Source organism: Artibeus jamaicensis, unplaced genomic scaffold (assembly GCF_021234435.1).
Source record: "Artibeus jamaicensis isolate MK-2021 breed Jamaican fruit bat unplaced genomic scaffold, CSHL_Jam_final contig_786, whole genome shotgun sequence".
In the NCBI taxonomy this organism is placed as follows: Eukaryota; Metazoa; Chordata; class Mammalia; order Chiroptera; family Phyllostomidae; genus Artibeus; species Artibeus jamaicensis.
Window position 1 is genome coordinate 3,805,430 of NW_026521971.1, and position 17,086 is coordinate 3,822,515.

General features: G+C 41.5%; 1 protein-coding gene across 2 annotated transcripts; it reads left to right on the forward strand.

Moving 5' to 3' along the window:
- The first annotated feature begins 7,260 nt into the window (after positions 1-7,260).
- Positions 7,261-16,761, forward strand: CAMLG (calcium modulating ligand). 2 transcript variants are annotated; one of them, XM_037150875.2, is made up of 4 exons: positions 7,262-7,539; positions 9,104-9,564; positions 11,372-11,437; positions 15,644-16,761. In XM_037150875.2, the coding sequence occupies exons 1-4, from the start codon at positions 7,368-7,370 to the stop codon at positions 15,833-15,835; spliced, it is 891 nt and encodes a 296-aa protein (XP_037006770.1). In that variant the 5' UTR covers positions 7,262-7,367; the 3' UTR covers positions 15,836-16,761. The 2 variants fall into 2 exon arrangements, with proteins under 2 accessions (XP_037006771.1, XP_037006770.1); XM_037150876.2 differs by lacking the exon at positions 11,372-11,437 and having other exon boundaries at positions 7,261-7,539.
- The last annotated feature ends 325 nt before the right edge of the window (positions 16,762-17,086 follow it).

A 17,086-nucleotide genomic window follows, 5' to 3' on the forward strand; every position in this document is an offset into this window, starting at 1 on the left:
TTCTACAGATCTACAACTACTAAAGTAACAGACAAGGGCAATCTTGGTATTTAAATCAGAGTATGGCAGTTCTACCATAAAAAGTACTCTATTTTTCTAATTTCTAGGATTTTTAAAATAACATTTCTGTAAGTCTGACATTAATATTCACTCAAGCTGTACCATTTATTTTAGTTGGCACTGTTTTACTTTAAATGTATTGAGTCTAATAGACTTTACAATAATTAGAATAAAAGACTTATTTCTTCTAATCAAAGATTCGTAACAGCTATTATCTAGGGGACCACCAAATGTGATTTCAAGATTTTGTTAACTATTACAAATATAATCCTTATATAGAAATTTTAATTTTGTAAAGTAGTGTATAATATTGTAACATTAAGCTCTTGTTCTCAAATTCAAATATGTATTGATCTTCAATGTGCTGTGTTAAATCTTGCTCCTCTGAAATGTTAGAGACAAGATTTGTCTTCCTTTTTACAGTTTGTAATTTTCACAGTTTTATTCCTGTAAAAAAAAATCATTTGTAACCCATGCAAACAGTGGTTTGAACTGTGCTAATTTAATCAATTTGCCTATTCAATAAAGGTAATCGAAAGAGTTTACATACAGTGACTAGCTGTTTAAAGTGATATGAATAATTTTTTCTTTTTTTTTTGCCCTTTGACCCTTTTATTTTTAAAAAAATTTTATTGATTATGCCATTACAGTTGTTCTATTTCCCCCTTCATTCCCCTCCACCCTGCACACCCCCTCTCCCACCATTCACCCCCTTTAGTTTATGACCACGTGTCTCAAGTTCTTTAGATTCTTTTTTTTTTTAATATTTATTTATTTATCTTTAGAGGGGAAGGGAAGGAGAGAGGGAGAGAAACATCAATGTATGGTTGCTCCTTGTGCATCCCCTGCTGGGAACTGGCTCCTGCCAGGAACTGGCCTGCAACCCAGGCATGTGCACTGACTGGGAATCGAAATGCAATCTTTTGATTCACAGGCCTGCACTCATTCCACTGAGCTATACCAGCCAGGCCAAGTTCTTTAGATTCTATATTTCCCATACTATTCTTGCACTCCCCCCCTATCTATTTTCTACCTACCATCTATGCTACTTATTTTCTGTACCTTCTCTCCCCTTCTCCTCCTCTCACTCCCCTGTTGCTAATTCTCCATGAGATCTTCATTTCTGTGGTTCTGCTCCTGATCTAGCTGTCCTCTTAGTTTTGTTTTAGGTGTGGTTGTTAATAACTGTGAGTTTGCTGTCTTTTTACTGTTCATCTTTTTTATCTTCTTTTTCTTAGATAAGTCCCTTTAACATTTCATATAATAAGGGCTTGGTGATGAACTCCTTTAACTTGACCTTATCTGAAAGCACTTTATCTGCCCTTCCATTCTAAATGAAAGCTTTGCTGGATAGAGCAATCTTGGATGTAGGTCATTGGTTTTCATGATTTGGAATACTTCTTTCCAGCCCCTTCTTGCCTGTAAGGTCTCTTTTGAGAAATCCACTGACAGTCTGATGGGAACTCCTTTGTAGGTGACAGTCCCCTTATCTCTTGCTGCTTCTAGGATTCTCTCCTTCATTTTAATCTTGGGTAATGTAACTATGATGTGCCTTGGTGTGTTCCTTCTTAGGTCCAACTTCTTTGGGACTCTGAGCTTCCTGGACTTCCTGGAAGTCTATTTCCTTTGCCAGATTGGGGAAGTTCTCCTTCATTATTTGTTCAAATAAGCTTTCCACTGGTGGCTGTTCTTCTTCTCCTTCTGGTACTCCTATAATTCGGATGTTGGAATGTTTAAAGATGTCCTGAAGGTTCCTAAGCCTCTCCTCATTTTTTAAATTTCTTGTTTCTTCATATTTTTCTGTTTGGTCATTTTTTCTTTCCTTCTGGTCCGCTCCTTTGACTTGAGTCCCAGTTTCCTTTCCATTACTATTGCTTTCCTGTGCATTTCCCTTCATTTCAATTAGTTTAGCCTTCACATGTTCCTTTAATTTGTGACTAAAATCAACCAGTTCTGTGAGCATCCTGATCACCAGTGTTTTGAACTGTGCATCTGAAAGTTTTGCTACTTCTTCGTTGCTTAGAATTATGGGCTCTGGGACTTTGAGTTCTTCTTGAGCCATGTTTTGATCTGTTTGTGCCTGTTACGTATGAGGAAAGGAGCCTTAGGTGTTCACCAGGGTGGGGCCACCCAGGTCGCTGGTTTGTGATACTGTATGTGGGGGCAGGATCAGAGAGGGACAATAGTGGTCCCCTCTGCTGCTTCCCTCCGAGGTGGGTGGGGGGCCTGCACGGTCTGTCTCACTGCTCACTCCTTCACTGGCTTATCTGCACTGGAATGTGTGACTGCAGTCAGCCTGCCACCTTGCGCCCTCACTGGGTCTGCCCATGGCAACCCCACGCCTGGGGATTTGCCAGCCACGACCTCGCCTGGGTCAGTCTGGCCGAGTTTTCCTGCCCAACCTCGCTCCGCCAGCCGCTGGCCCCGCCCCTCTTACTGGTCTGGCTGAAGGGTTCCTTGTTGTCGGACTTAGAGGTAGTTTAGTTTTCTGTGTTATGGCTGCGTATTTGTTTTACTAAAACTTTGTTGTCTTTAAACTTGGTTGTGCGAGAAGGCACAGTGTTTCCACCTATGCCTCCATCTTGGTGGAAGTCCATATGAGTAATTTTTTAAAGATTTTATTTATTTTTAGACAGAGGGGAAGGGAGGGAGAAAGAGAAGGGAGAGATACATTGATGTGAGGGAGAAACATGTATTGGTTGCCTCTTGTACATGCTCTGACTAGGAATCAAACTGGCAACCTTCTGCTTTGCGGGATGACACCCAACCAGCTGAGCCACAGCAGTCGGGGCGAAGTGATTTCAGTGGTTTGCCAGTTGCTGAGTAGTGCTGTGTCCTGCATCCCAGTTCGTGGAAAAACCATTACTGAAGGTGCTTTTAAATCTAAGTCACTGTCTGGGAGGTTAGAAGGTGAATTCTTTTTTTTTTTTTTTTTTTTAATCAATGTATGGTTGCTTCTCATGTGTGCCCTGCTGGGAACTAACTGGCTTGCAACCCAGGCATGTGCCCTGACTGGGAATCGAACCGTGATCTTTTGGTTCACAAGCCCGTGCTCAATCCACTGAGCTATACCAGCCAGGGCTTATAAGATGAATTCTTGATGCTACTCCTCAAGGTTAGCTGGGTTTAAAATTCTAGATTGAAATTTTTTTAAATTCTAAATATGTTTAAGGCACTACATTGACTTTCTGACCCCGTTGTTACTGATAAAATACTTACTGTCAGTCTAATTGTTGTTTATTTGAGGATAATGATAGCTTTTAAGATTTTTCTTTTATCCTTAATAATCTATAGTTTTACTGGTCTGAGTTTATTATTTATCCTCTTGGTTTTCAGAGGACACTTTAATTCAGTGATCCTTGTGTCTATCTTCAATTCTGGAATATTCTCAGCTACTTTATTTTTAAATATTTTAGTTATGTTTTGATTATGTTATCACAGTTGTCCTGACTTTTCCCCTTTGCCCTCTTCCACTCAGCACCTCCCACTCACTCAGGCCATCCCCCCACTGATGTTCATGTCCATGGTCATGCACAGAAGTCCTTCAGCTGCTCCGTTTCCTATACTGTACTGCACATCCCTGTGACTATTCTGTGACTGCCTGCAGGGGACCCTGTTCCGCAGTGTCCCCTAGACTGGCAGATGGAAGGAGACTACTAAGACAATCTGTTTGGGGAGAAAAGGCCAGCTAATCTCAGAGAAGAGCCCTGAGCATCTTTTCCTTGGGCTTTTGTTGAGTTTAGCTTGCACAGGCATACATATCCAAGAAAGGAGGTATGGTTTACAGATAACATTTCTGGGATCAGAGGGTCCTTTTGAGTCAGTTGAGTCAGAGTCTAGAAGACAGAGTGATGTCAACTGGCCATGAAACCTGGGGAAACAAAACTCATTTGTGCTTGGACCCTAAACATTTAGTATACATTAACTTCAGGGCATTCTTAACAAAGCAGGTTTCACAGGATTTAATGCATTCTTTCTCAGGCCTGACTGCCCTTTCCAGCACAGGGCTGCACCCACCTCCGGCATTGTTTCAGGCCTGAGTCGGGTGCGGGAAGCAAGGCAGCCAAGAGATGAAGAGTCTTTTTACAGATAGAATGAGGACTCAGGCTATGATGAAACCAAGGGGTGAGGGCCTTTTGCCCCTTCTCTATAGTCCCCTAAATCCTTCCCTGATGGCCCCTTTGAGACTATGCCTTAGGTCTTCCCTCCCTTGAGGAATCTTACCTGTCATTGGCTGTCCAGCTGCCCTCCAAGGGCCAAGCAGGGTGAAGTAAAGGGGCAGAGACTGCGCACCTGCCAGGAGGATAAGCTTTGTCTCCTTAGTGATTTATGGTCCCAAGTTCTCTCAGCCCTTGTGGGACCCTCTTGCCTGTTAGCGAGGTTACAGCTGCCGAAACGGTTTCCAACAACTACTTACTTGTAATTCTTAATCCCCTCACCTTTTCAACCATTCTCTCCTACCCTGCTCTCATCTGGCAACCATCAAAATGTTCTCTGTGTCCATGATTCTGTTTCCACAAACATCCCTGAGGAGGGGACACACAGGAGTCAATCAAAGCCTGCACGAATAAGTGGAATGACAAATCAGTTGATGTCTTTCTCCCTCATATCAATCAATCAAACTAATTTTTAATTTTTAATTTGGCTTCTATAGGCTCTCCCAAATGAAAAAAAAATTGAAATAAAAAAAATCTTTTATCCTAGAACCGTTATTTGGTCTTGACTCATCAGGATTGCACTTCATCAGGTTTTGCCCATCTGTTACTACTTAACAATTTGTTCAATTGTAGAATTTTTAAAAGACACAGTCTGAGTCTCAGAGATGTAGGTATGTACATGCTTGGGACCTCTTTTAGTTCTTTAAAATTATTAACTAGGGATGTTAATAGCTTTCATGCAATCAAAAGGGAAAGTTGTGCTTATACTTGAGCTTCTTATACGGTTGAGTCCAAAAGGTAAATTTTGTTTGTTTTTTTACACTTTTTTCTCAAACCCCTTTTTAGTCTGGGGCAGGGTTATATAGGACTAACAGTTAATATATAATTTTATTGCCTTCTAAAAGTGGTTTCACCTGCTTGCTAATTTTGAGTGTGATTGTGCAGCTGGCTTCATTGCAGGGGTGCAATGAATCCACGTTGGATTCATTAAAAAACAGCCCTGGCCAGGTGGCTCACTTGGTTAGAGTGTGACCCAGCCTGCTAAGGTTGTGCTTAAACATTGAAGATTAGATCTCCATCTCTGGTTGGGGCACATACAAGAAGCAACCAATGAATGCAACAATAAGTGAAACACTAAATTGCTGTTTCTCTCCCTGTTTTTTTCTCTCTCAAATCACTATCAAGAAATAGATTAAAAAAAAAAGAAATTTAAAACATTTTCTTTGGTTCCTAAGACTGTTGTGGGCCCCGAACACTGCGTAAGAAGACTGGGTTGAGCGCTCACACTGATGTGCATTTCAGCCGTGAACAAAACACAAAGCTTATCTTCACGGAGAAGCAGACAGTAAACAGAATAAGTACCACATGTTTCTGACCATAAGACACACCTATGTTGTAGAGGGAAATAGGAAAAAAAATTTTTGAAGTAAAAAATGTGGTAAAATATTTAATAACATAAATAACAATATTGCACCAATGTAAATATAAACAGAACTCAACAGCAGCATAAACAACCATTATCCTTCCCAAATGGGGGTAGTGCATCTTATAGTCTGAAAAATACATACATAAGTTTTTAGTTTGGGAGTGGGTCGTAAGGGTTGAGCAGAAAAAGGCAGATAAGAGTATAGGAATTGAAACCGGAAAAGACACCGGAGTTCAGGCTGCCTGTCACTACCAAGCCCAATAAGCAGAGACAGGGACTGAATCTTTATGGGTGCTTTTCTCAGATGGCTGACGACCTGAGAAGATGGCAAAACAGACCATCTTGTCTTTTCTTTCCAGGCCAAGGTTTTTATTGCAAGGAATAAATGAGGTGTGGTGAGGGGTTTTGACATTCAGGGAGGAGTTAAATGGGTTTTAAAAAAAAAGAACTCCAGCATTCTTGCTTTGGGCGCTGGTCTTTAGCTGTGTCCTGTGCGTGGTCGTCTCACCCTGAAGTACAGTGGCTCAGATACCATCTTGAACTGCTTACAGTCCCACTGAGAAACAAAGGTGGAACTGTTACGGTCTCCTGGAGTCAGGGTAGGTCATACCTTCAGTTCCTGGAACAAAAGCTTTTACATGCATTGATTCCTAAGCTTATTGACTATTATTTAAACTAAAATTTTCCAACTCTTAAATCCCCTATCAGTACTAGACTTACGGCAGGATCACTTCATAAATCATGTAAATGTTAGTAACTATGAACACCATTTGTTACTACTATATTGTATGTGAACTAATTAAGAAATAAAAAATTCGCTGTGACCAGTGTGGCTCATTTGCTTTCGCAGCATCTTGCAAAGTGAAAGGTGGAGGGTTCAGTACCCACTCAGGGCACATGCCTGTGTTGCAGGTTAGTTCCCAGCAGGGGACTCATGAGAGGCAACCATACATTGATATTTCTCTCCCTTTCTCCTTCCCTTCCCCTCTAAAGATAAACAAAATCTTTAAAAAAATTATAGCATCATAGATTGTAATCTTAAATATATATATTTATATTTATATTTATTTATTTTTTTAATTTAAAAAAGGGGAGTGTTGGAAGGGATTTAAATAGAAATGGACTGGGGGGGGGGTGCCCAGGGAAAGCCTTGAACATAGACGTAAGGGAAGCCCCGAACAAACCATACACACTTGGGAAAGGAACGGTTGAGGACTAGGAATCATCAACAAAAATTCCCAAACGCCACGCTCCCTGCAGGGACTTACGGAGTTACGTATTCCCGCGGCCAATAAGCGACGCGAGGGAAGGTCAGTGGAAACAAGTGTCTGCCGCTGCAACCTCCATTTTGCTTTCTGGCAGCCATCTGCATCCCTGTACCACTCATTTTCTTCTTTTCCCCGCTGGTCATGCTGTGTGCTAACTTTCTTCAATTCCGCCTGGGCAGCAGAGGGGCCAATTGGCAGGGGAAGGGAAAGGTGAAGGACAGCGGAGGGGGCACAAGTTGGGGCAACCCTACTGCCCTTATTCAAAATGGCGGCTCCAGCCTCCGCTCCGGCTGGTCGGCGGCGCGCGAGTTTATGCCGCAATCTGCAGGGCGGTGCTCGGGGGCGGGTCTACAGTCCGGCGCGGCGACGCAGCCTGCGGCGGGGGTCTGAAGTCATCGCTCCGCCCCTGAGGCTGCCAGTACCACCGCCGCTACTCCCCAGATTGTGGAAGGGAAGATGGAGCCGGTGACCGTGGCTACTGACAGCGGGGAGCGGCCGGGGGCCCCGGCGGGCGCAGGCCTGTCGGCTTCCCAGCGTCGAGCCGAGCTGCGGCGCAGAAAGCTTCTCATGAACTCCGAACAGCGCATCAACCGGATCATGGGCTTCCACAGGCCCGGGAGCGGCGCGGGTGAGGTCCTCCGCTTTTCCCCCAGTGTCCTGCCCACCCTTCTCAGTCCCCAGGAGCATTTTCTTCCTTCTCCGTCCCGCTGACCTTTTTGATCAAGCCTTGCTCCGGGCCGGTTCTCACTCGACCCTCGGACGGTCTAGTCGCTCTGCTGAGTTTTCGGGGGTGGGGCTTCGCTCAGCGGTCTCAGCCCCTTCACCGACTGCTGCGAAGCCCTCACTCCAGGGTCGCCCCCCCCCACTCCCATCCCTCGACTCGCGGTAGTGCCCTCTGCCCAGCCTGCCGAGACGATCCCTCCTCCCTCCCCCACGGCGTCACTGTGGAAGGGCACGCGCGTGGTCTGCCCGGCGTGCTGCTGTGCTAGTTGGGCCAGATGCCGTCCCTCCCCGCCAGTTCCCCAGCGTCCGCCTTCGTTTGCCTTTGGCAGCTACTGCCAGCCCACGGGAGCTTGTCTTTACTGTACTGTTCCCTCGTCCTTTCTGCGTGGGTCAGGGGCTCCTGCGGCCGGGGTTGAGTGCCCTCAGCATTGTCCCCTACAGGTCTGAAACTCGGAGTGGCCGTCCCTATGGACCCAACAAGTGGGACGCGCTCGCCCAAGGCCTCCTTCCCTGGGGCGCCGGGATTGCCGTGATAGATTGCTGAGTTACGAGCGCTGCCTGTAACTCGTGCGAGTCCCGAATTTCTCCCCCGATGGCTTGCACAATGAGCTCCTTTAAAACTTTTTACGTGACTGTCTACGTATTTTATGTGAGTCTGTATCGAACCCCTAGGACGTGCTGGTGTTCCCATTGAGCGTTGCCTTCAGTCGCTGGCGGCCAGCTCCGTAGGTCCCTGTGACTTCTTTTTCGTGGGGCTTTAGGTCCATGAACTTAGTTCTGAACTTACAGACAGGTCACAGGTCCAACGCTTGCTGAGGAAGGCCAGTGGACTCTTTCAGGTTCTCTGCCCTTAATGACTAATAGAATGTTTTTACTCTTGCCCAAAGTATTTACTGTCGTTCTCGAGGGACATTCCGTAGTTTGTAATGTTGCTTCGAAAACGTTTTCTGTCGTTAAGGTTTGGTTTTGTTTTAAAGGACAACAGCATCCTAAACCCCCTGCGTCCCTGCTAATGGCTCCCTGACTCCAGAAGGATTACGTAAGCCTTGCCACGCCCTGTGCTGATAGGACTCGGTATTCATAAATGCAGTATTACAATACAGATTTTTAAAAGCTTTAATGGGTTTCTGTTTTTAACCAAACACGCTGGAGCAGGCGATGCAACAGCCATACTGCAGGGGTGGATTACGCCCGAAAACTTGGTCCTTGCAAGCCGGCTGCCTCCCTACCTGTCCTTCCCAATTTGCTTACCTGGCCTTTACCCCCAAATTTTGGTTTGTAGTCTCGGTAGGGGTACTCTTTTTGGAGTTACATATTTTGAGGATGTAGAGGAAGGAACTAATTTACATTTTATGCAGAATCGGTTAATTTAGATTCAGAGTTCTAGCTCAGTGGCATGTTTTTTAATATTACTGTGAAGGGTGTTTGCCTGTATATTGTACATAAGACTTCTAAATTTCTTTTCTCAGAAGAAGAAAGTCAAACAAAATCAAAGCAACAGGACAGTGATAAACTGAACTCCCTCACCATTCCTTCAGTGTCAAAGCGAGTAGTGCTGGGTGATTCGGTCAGTACAGGAACAACTGACCAGCAGAGTGGTGTGGCAGAGGGAAAGGGGACTGAGCTGGGAGACACACTGGACTCTTTCATTAAACCACCTGAGGGCAGCAGTGACGGGAGCCTGGAGTTCCGGCAGCGAAACAGAGGGGACCTGACAGCAGACACTGTCCAGAGGGGGTCTCGCCACGGCCTAGAACAGTACCTCTCCAGATTTGAAGAAGCAATGAAGCTAAGGAAACAGCTGATAAGTGAAAAACCCAGTCAAGAGGATGGAAACACAGCAGAGGAATTTGACTCTTTCCGAATATTTAGATTGGTGGGCTGTGCTCTTCTCGCCTTTGGAGTCAGAGCTTTTGTTTGCAAATATTTGGTAAGAAACATAACGGGAAATGAAAATTAGCTATAATAATGAGTGTTAATAGTTACAATAACAAACCCATAGAATTCATTGTCAGTATTCGCTTCCTGTTTGCCAGTCACAGGACTATTTGGAGATGTGCTATAAATTGCTATTCACCTTAGTTGTAGGAGGTATTCTGGTTAAGTACAGAGCCTAATAAAAATTGCTAAACTCCTTCTACATGGAGGTACCATTCTAAGTGATTTACATGCATTGATTCATTTAACTGATTCATCCCTTTGAACTAAAATCTTTGTTTTGTAGGTGAGGGAATGAAGACTCATAAAGGTTAAATCATTTGCCCAAGGTCACAATGCTACTAAATGACAGCTGGGATTGAACCCAGGCAGTGTGTTCTGAACCCAAAGGGTAAAGTACATACACACACTGCATATTAATTACACTTCTCAAATAATTTTAAGCATTACATTGCAGTTCGTGTGGTCCTGAACATGATGCACTGTGAAGTTTTTTACAGTTCAGAAGGCAATTCCGCATTTTATAATGAATGCAGTGTGACAGAAATGCCGTCCATTTTTGCTGTACCTTCATGTGCCAATGGCTGTTCATTGAAAGCTGGGATTTACAGATCCTTTCGTTTTACAGCTTGTGGGAGAAGGAAGAAAAGCATAGCTCATAATAGTTTAGGCAGATAATAAATTTTTTAGATAATTATGGTTTATGTTATTACACAAAAATTTTAAAAACCTGTTTCTATGTAAATCTTAAAGAGAATCTGTTGAACAAATGTGACTGTTTTCATGGCTTTCAGCATTTAGTGAGCCAGGCGGCTGTTTTTTTCTCATCTGCAAGCGCTCTGTGCTTTCATGCTTTAAAGTCGTTCTATTTTTGTTCCTCATTTTTGCATGAGTTTTTTGGCTTTCTGTTTTTCTTTACTATGAGATTTTCTTATTTTTTTAACACTTTAAAAAATATTTTATCTATTTATTTCCTGAGAGAAGAAGAGAGGGATAAAAATAGGGAGAGGAGCATTGATCAGTTGCTTCCTGCCTGCGCCCAACTGGGGGCCTGCCAGGCAACCCAGGCATGTGCCCTGACCAGGCATCAGACCTACCAACTGGCAACCCTTTGGTGTGCAGGCTGATGCCCACTCCACTGACCCACACCAGCCAGGGAGCTGTCACATTTTCAATTGTTATTTCTCATGGCTCTCACTGTATTTCCATCTAGTAATGTTTGCTCTTTCATTCCCTTCATAATAGCCTTAATTTTAGAAATAAGTGTAAATTAGGTATTATTTTTATCTTTTTTATTTTATTGTGTGAGAAGTAAGATCACCAAGCTGTTTTATCGTTAATAAGGGTAGCTTGTCATTTGAGAGCCAGATGTAGTATATGAGTTCATTTCTTGCCCCAAAGTCTGAGGAATGTATGGGCATCTACTTTGAGTACTGGGCCTTTTCTGTGTGCTTTTAAATGATCCATAAATTACCTCCAGATGAGAGAGATGTTACTGCATGATGTATTTATTATATATCTATCACCAGTGAATACTTCTAAGTTGAATAAAAGGTAAGTTTTTATGAGGGAAGACATTTTTTTAGGACACTTAAGAGGTGACTTGACTTGAGAAACATGTTTATGTTAATAAATCAAATCCCTTTATTCACTCTTCTGCAGAAACAAGACTGTTTTCAGCTACTAAAATTAAATATTTTTTACAGTTTTTTGCTTAAAATTTATAGCTGCTGTTAGTTTGATTCATTGTGATTTCAATGATTATGTTGGAAATATATAACTATCTTCTGTCTTCACAGTCGATATTTGCTCCATTTCTTACTTTACAACTTGCATACATGGGACTATACAAATATTTTCCCAAGGTAAATACATCTTTTCTAAATTATGGTGATGAATATAGATTGATTAATGACTAGACAATTGTAAGAACTTTCCAAAATTTGTCATACTTTTGGTCTGAATCAGTTGTCCACCAGTCAAACTTTTTGTTCCTTCTGTAATAAGTTCAGAAAGTGAGTGATGAGACACTTTTATAGCAACTGTACATTGCCATAACATTTGTGTCGTATTTTAAACAATGTTGGTCCACCATGGACTGGTGGGAAAAAAAGTGTAGAAAAGTGTTCAATTTAATGACTTAGTAAAGATTTAGTAATTCATTTTGTTTATGATAAAGGAAATTAATTGTTAAATGGGTTCAGTTATCTTACTGTGCTCCTTAGTGGACACTTAACAGTGCACTTGATTTTTAATGCCAAGGGCCTGATATTTGCAAGAAATATTTGGCCATAATTGCAGAACAGAACCATGGGGAATGTCAGTGCTTGCCTGGTCTGCTTGGCTACAGATTATGTACAGTTTGTGGGCCTTGGTTTATCTGGCACAGGAGAGAATTCTGCTTGTGTGATTGAGTTTTGTGTGGGTCTTTTGCTGAGAAGCAGCTACTTGGTTATTTGCTTAGTGATTTGTATGGCGCTGATAGACCTTGTATCTTTTTATGGATTCGAAGCATTTATATATATATATATTTTTAAGATTTTATTTATTTATCTTTAGAGAGGAAGGGAAGGAGAGGAGAGAAACATCAATGTATGGTTGCCCCTTGTGAGTCCCCTGCCGGGAACTGGCCTGCAACCCAGGCATGTGCCCTGACTGGGAATCAAACCGTGATCGTCTGGTTCGCAGGCCTAGGCTCAATCCACTGAGCTATGTGAGCCAGGGCTGAAGCATTTATATTTTTAAGAGGCCAAATAAGTCAAATACACAAAGTAAAAGAGTAAAAGAAAGAGGTGTTATTTTTAATTAAACACTTTTTGATGGTACAGATGTATATTTATTTTAAAGGTTTTTAAAAAAGATTATTTATTTATTTTTAGAGAAAAGGGAAGAGAAGGAGAAAGAGAGGGAGAGAAACATCAGTGTGAGAAAGAATCATGAATTGGTTGCCTCTTATATGTGTTCCAGCCGGGACTGAATGTGTAACCCAGGCATGTGCCCTGATGGGATTCGAACCTGTGACCTTCCACTTTGTGGAACAACACTCAACCAACTGAGCCGCACTGGTCAGATCCAAATGTATATTTATTGACCTTCTCCAAAAGTATAAATTAAACAAAAAAAAATTTATAAGAGCTTATTTGAGCCCTGGCTGGTGTGGCTCAGAGGATTGAGCACTGGCCTGCAAACCAAAGGGTCGATTCCCAGTCAGAGCATGTGCCTGGGTTGTGGGCCAGGTCCCCAGTTGGAGGCACAAAAGAGGCAACCACACACTGATGTTTCTCTCCCTCTTTCTCCCTCCATTCCACTTTCTCTAAAAATAAATAAACACAGTCTTTTAAAAAAATTGTTCAAAAACAAAAAAGAGCTTATTCTAGTCAAACTGACAACATATACCAGGGAACAAGATCTCAGATGCTCCAAAAGAATAACTTTAATAAAAGCATTTGTTTAGAAATTTACCCTTGAAATATTGATTAGTTTTGCAATAGCGGGAGTTTGTAAACAACCTAAATGTTTACTAACAAGTGACTAGTTAAAATATTATGGCTGGAGGTAAGGGAGTATAAGGGGACCAAATGGTAATGGAAAAAAAATACAATAAAGATAAAATTTGAAAAAAATTATTGCCTATTCATTCATAAGCTGTTCATGTATGATAAAGGTAAGCTTGCCCAGAAATATGAAGAGAAGAAATCAAAATATGGAATAGGATCTACATTACACTTCTTTTTCATAAACAGGAAGAAAATATAGATACTTGACTTTGCTTATGTATGTGTAAAGAAACTGGAAGAATATTACATGAAACTTTGAACAGCGCATGAGTATACAGGTTACTGGATGAATGGAGGACAGAGAAGGAAGGGTGACTGCTCCTACTTTTCTCTCAAAACATTTTCTTGTAACAGTTTTTAAAAAAAAATTTTATTGTACTTTTTCCCATTACCATTTATCCCCCTTATGCTTCCCTCCCAGTTTTTAAGCACCGAAAAGTTGAAAGAATTGTGCAGGAACACCCATTTATACTTAACGACCTAGATTCTATAATTAACATTTCACTATATTCGTCCTGTATCTATCCAGTTTTCTATCTATTGTTTTTATTTATTTTGGGGGAGAGGGGAAGGTAGGGAGAACGAGAGGGAGAGAGACATCAATGTGTGGTTGCCTCTCTTGCACCCCCTACTGGGGACCTGGTCTGCACCCCAGGCCTGTGTCCTGACTGGGAATCAAACCTTTGGTTTGCAGGCTGGCACTCAGTCCACTGAGCCATACTAGCCAGATCTATCCAGTTTTTAATGCGTCTTTTTTTCTTTATGCATTACAAAGTATATATGTTGTAGGTGTAGACATCGATATATTTTACCCCTGCACATTTTGGCTTACATATCATTATAGTTCAGTGTGTCTTTATGGTTCTCTTTCTTTTTGGTGAAAGTTTCATGAGTTCAAGTCTTTAGTGCACCATTTAATGACTTTTGTCTGGCCTGTGAAGCCCAAATTCTTTTAAAGGTTTAGAACTTGACTCTAGGGAATTCCATCATGCCTTTTCTAGACTTCTATACTCCGAAGGTCAGATTTTCTTTCTCCCAAGATAGATTTCTTTTTTCTGTTTTTAGTTCCTCATGTAAATTGAATCGTTCTTAGACAGACATTTTTGCACAAGGCCTCTTTTATTCTGCATAGTATTTTGATCATCGTTCATGTTATTGAGTGGAGTGTATTAGTGGTTTATTCCCCCCTCCCCTTTTTTGCCAAGTAATAGTTTATTGTGTAAATATAACCATATTAGACAAATATTGTGTAAATATTTGTCTAATCTGTTGATAGACTTTTTGGTTGTCCAATTTTTGGTCATTATGACCAGAGCAGCTAAGAATTTCCTTGTGTGAATCTCTTTGTGGACATAGGCTTTGATTTCTCTTGATAACTGTAGCTTTTTATATTATTAAAATTTTTGTGTCATGCCACTGGACTTAGTGACATCAAATCAATAAAGTAAATGAAAATTTAGCCTCGAATCTCCAAAAAAACGAAACTAGAAAATTGGGAAATCGGTGTCTGGTGGCACCCTCCCGCGTGTGCAGTCGAGTGCGGATTGCTCTGCGTGGGCTTCGGCTCCACAGACTGTTCCTGCGGTTCTGTCACAAAGTAACTCACTGTCCTGCAGCACACCTGTCACTCTTCTGACGGCGTTTGTCATGGGACTTCACTTTCATTGAAATTTCTCCTCTCACTTCTGCCCACCTAATACTTGAAAGCCTGTTTTGAATTTTACCTTCTGAAATCCTTCCTCGTGCTTTATTTATATATAAGACCCTGGGGTGATTTCTATTTCCTTTGAGCTACTATGCCACACATTATCCAATTTTCTTTTAAAGATTTAATTTATTTTTAGACAGAGGACAAGGGAGGGAGAGAGAGAGGGAGAGAAACATCAGTGTGTGGTTGCCTCTCACACACCCCTCATCGGGGACCTGGCCTGCAATCCAGCGCGTGTCCTGATTGGGAGTCGAACCCATGACCCTTTGGTTCACAAGCTGGCACTAAGCCTGCTTAGCAACACCAGCCAGGGCTACATATATGATTTGTTATTATTATTATTATTATTATTATTATTTAATTTTTCTACTTTTTAAAAGATTTTTTCTTTTTAGATTTTATTTATTTATCTTTAGAGGGGAAGGGAAGGAGAGAGGGAGAGAATATCAGTGTGCGGTTGCCTCTCGTGGGTCTCCTGCTGGGAACTGGCCTGCAACCCAGGCATATGCCCTGGCTGGGAATCGAATCTTGATCCTTTGGTTCACAGGCCTGAGCTGAGTCCATTGAGCTACGCCAGCCAGGGCTTAATTTTTGATAGCAAGAATAGTGTCTTTTTCCCTACTGCTTAGCATTTGCTACTTTATATATTATATGTTCAGTAAATGTTTATTGATACTATTATTGATTGCTATTTTGAAACTTCATTAACAGTTTTGAAATCAGGCCAAAATAGCTCTGATGATGTTCTTGGAGAGTTTGAGTTACCGTCTGAAAGCTGTGAGATTTCTTTGTCTTGCTCTGTACAGGGCGAAAAGAAGATGAAGACCACAGTCCTAACAGCTGCCCTGCTGTTATCTGGAATTCCTGCTGAAGTAATAAACCGATCGATGGATACCTACAGCAAAATGGGCGAAGTTTTCACAGATCTCTGTGTCTACTTTTTCACTTTCATCTTCTGCCATGAACTGCTTGAGTACTGGGGCTCTGAGGGACCATAACGCCTGCAGAGCCCGGAAGGAGACGCTTAAAGAAAACCAGTTTCTCTTCCGCACTGCAGTGTCTCTAAAGGCGGCCCATCGGTTTACACCTTTATGTGACTCTTTTACTTTGTGGGAGTTGTGAAACTACTTCATTAGGAGTGGAAGGGCAGTTTCCCTGATTTGAAAGGGTCGAGTTTGTATTAATACTGATGCGAAGAATAGAGTACCAGTGTCATTAACTGATCTTGCTTTAGTTAGAATCCCTAGTCTACCCGTTCCTTAAGTTCTTCAATTTGTAATTCTCTTGGGGGCTGAGCTAGTGCTTTTGAGGGGGGGGAGAAGAACATGGTCTTGGCCAGTTCCTTGTAACTGGAGACTGCATCTTGTATTTATGTTGTTCTGTCCTGAGAAATGGAGCCGTCTTAAAAATAAAACAAAAGAAACTACACTGTCTAATGTTAACTCTGCACATTTTAATTTATAAGGGCTCAATAAGGTAGCCAGTTGTATCTTTTCTTGTTGAATTGGTATCTTAATTCTTACTCCAGTGCAAATATTATAATTTGAGGAAGGGTTAAGATTCATACATGTGAAATTAGAAGGTATTTGTGAAATCTTGAATTTTTATTTATGAAACATTTCTTATTACCCATCTGAGAATTGGAATTTTTCACTTTTGAGTTTTCAACTTTCAGAAGTATGTTTTTAAGCAAACTAGACTATAATGATTAGATATAAAAATGGGATGTGAAGAATTGAAGTATGCAACTCAATAGCATAAATGTCCCTTTAACTTGGTAATACTGTTATATTTGGAAGGTTTGTATTAAAAGAGTATGAAACATAAGTGTTATATCGCTTGGTATTACATTTCCTTACAGATTTTTGTATGGTCTATTTGATTAATCCTTGTGATATTAAAAACATATCCTTTTTTAAAATTACTCACAAAGTCTTGGTTTTTGTCACCTTATTTTGAATCAGAATAATGCAGAGTAAATGTAATTGAGGTCTAGGCCTCTGACTTAGAATACAGTTACAAGCACACACTTTTTCTGATCCCGCGAGGAATCTAGTATTGATTGGAAATCATCCTTGACTTGGCACATCTCCCCCAGCCTCCAGCCTCTGGGGAGACACTAGTAGTCTTCACCTGCACGTTTTTACTTTTCTGTCTCTTATAAAAATAAAAGGCTCCATTTAGCCAATTGATAATGTGCAAAGGTTTAGTAACTACAGGTTCTTAATTTATTTCAAAAGCAGAAGCTG

Coding starts and splice junctions, on each gene's coding strand:
- CAMLG (XM_037150875.2), top strand. CDS start 7,368: ATGGAGCCGGTGACCGTGGCTACTGACAGCGGGGAGCGGCCGGGGGCC. Junction 9,565..11,371: donor CTTTTGTTTGCAAATATTTG/GTAAGAAACATA, acceptor CTGTCTTCACAG/TCGATATTTGCTCCATTTCT. Junction 11,438..15,643: donor TATACAAATATTTTCCCAAG/GTAAATACATCT, acceptor TGCTCTGTACAG/GGCGAAAAGAAGATGAAGAC.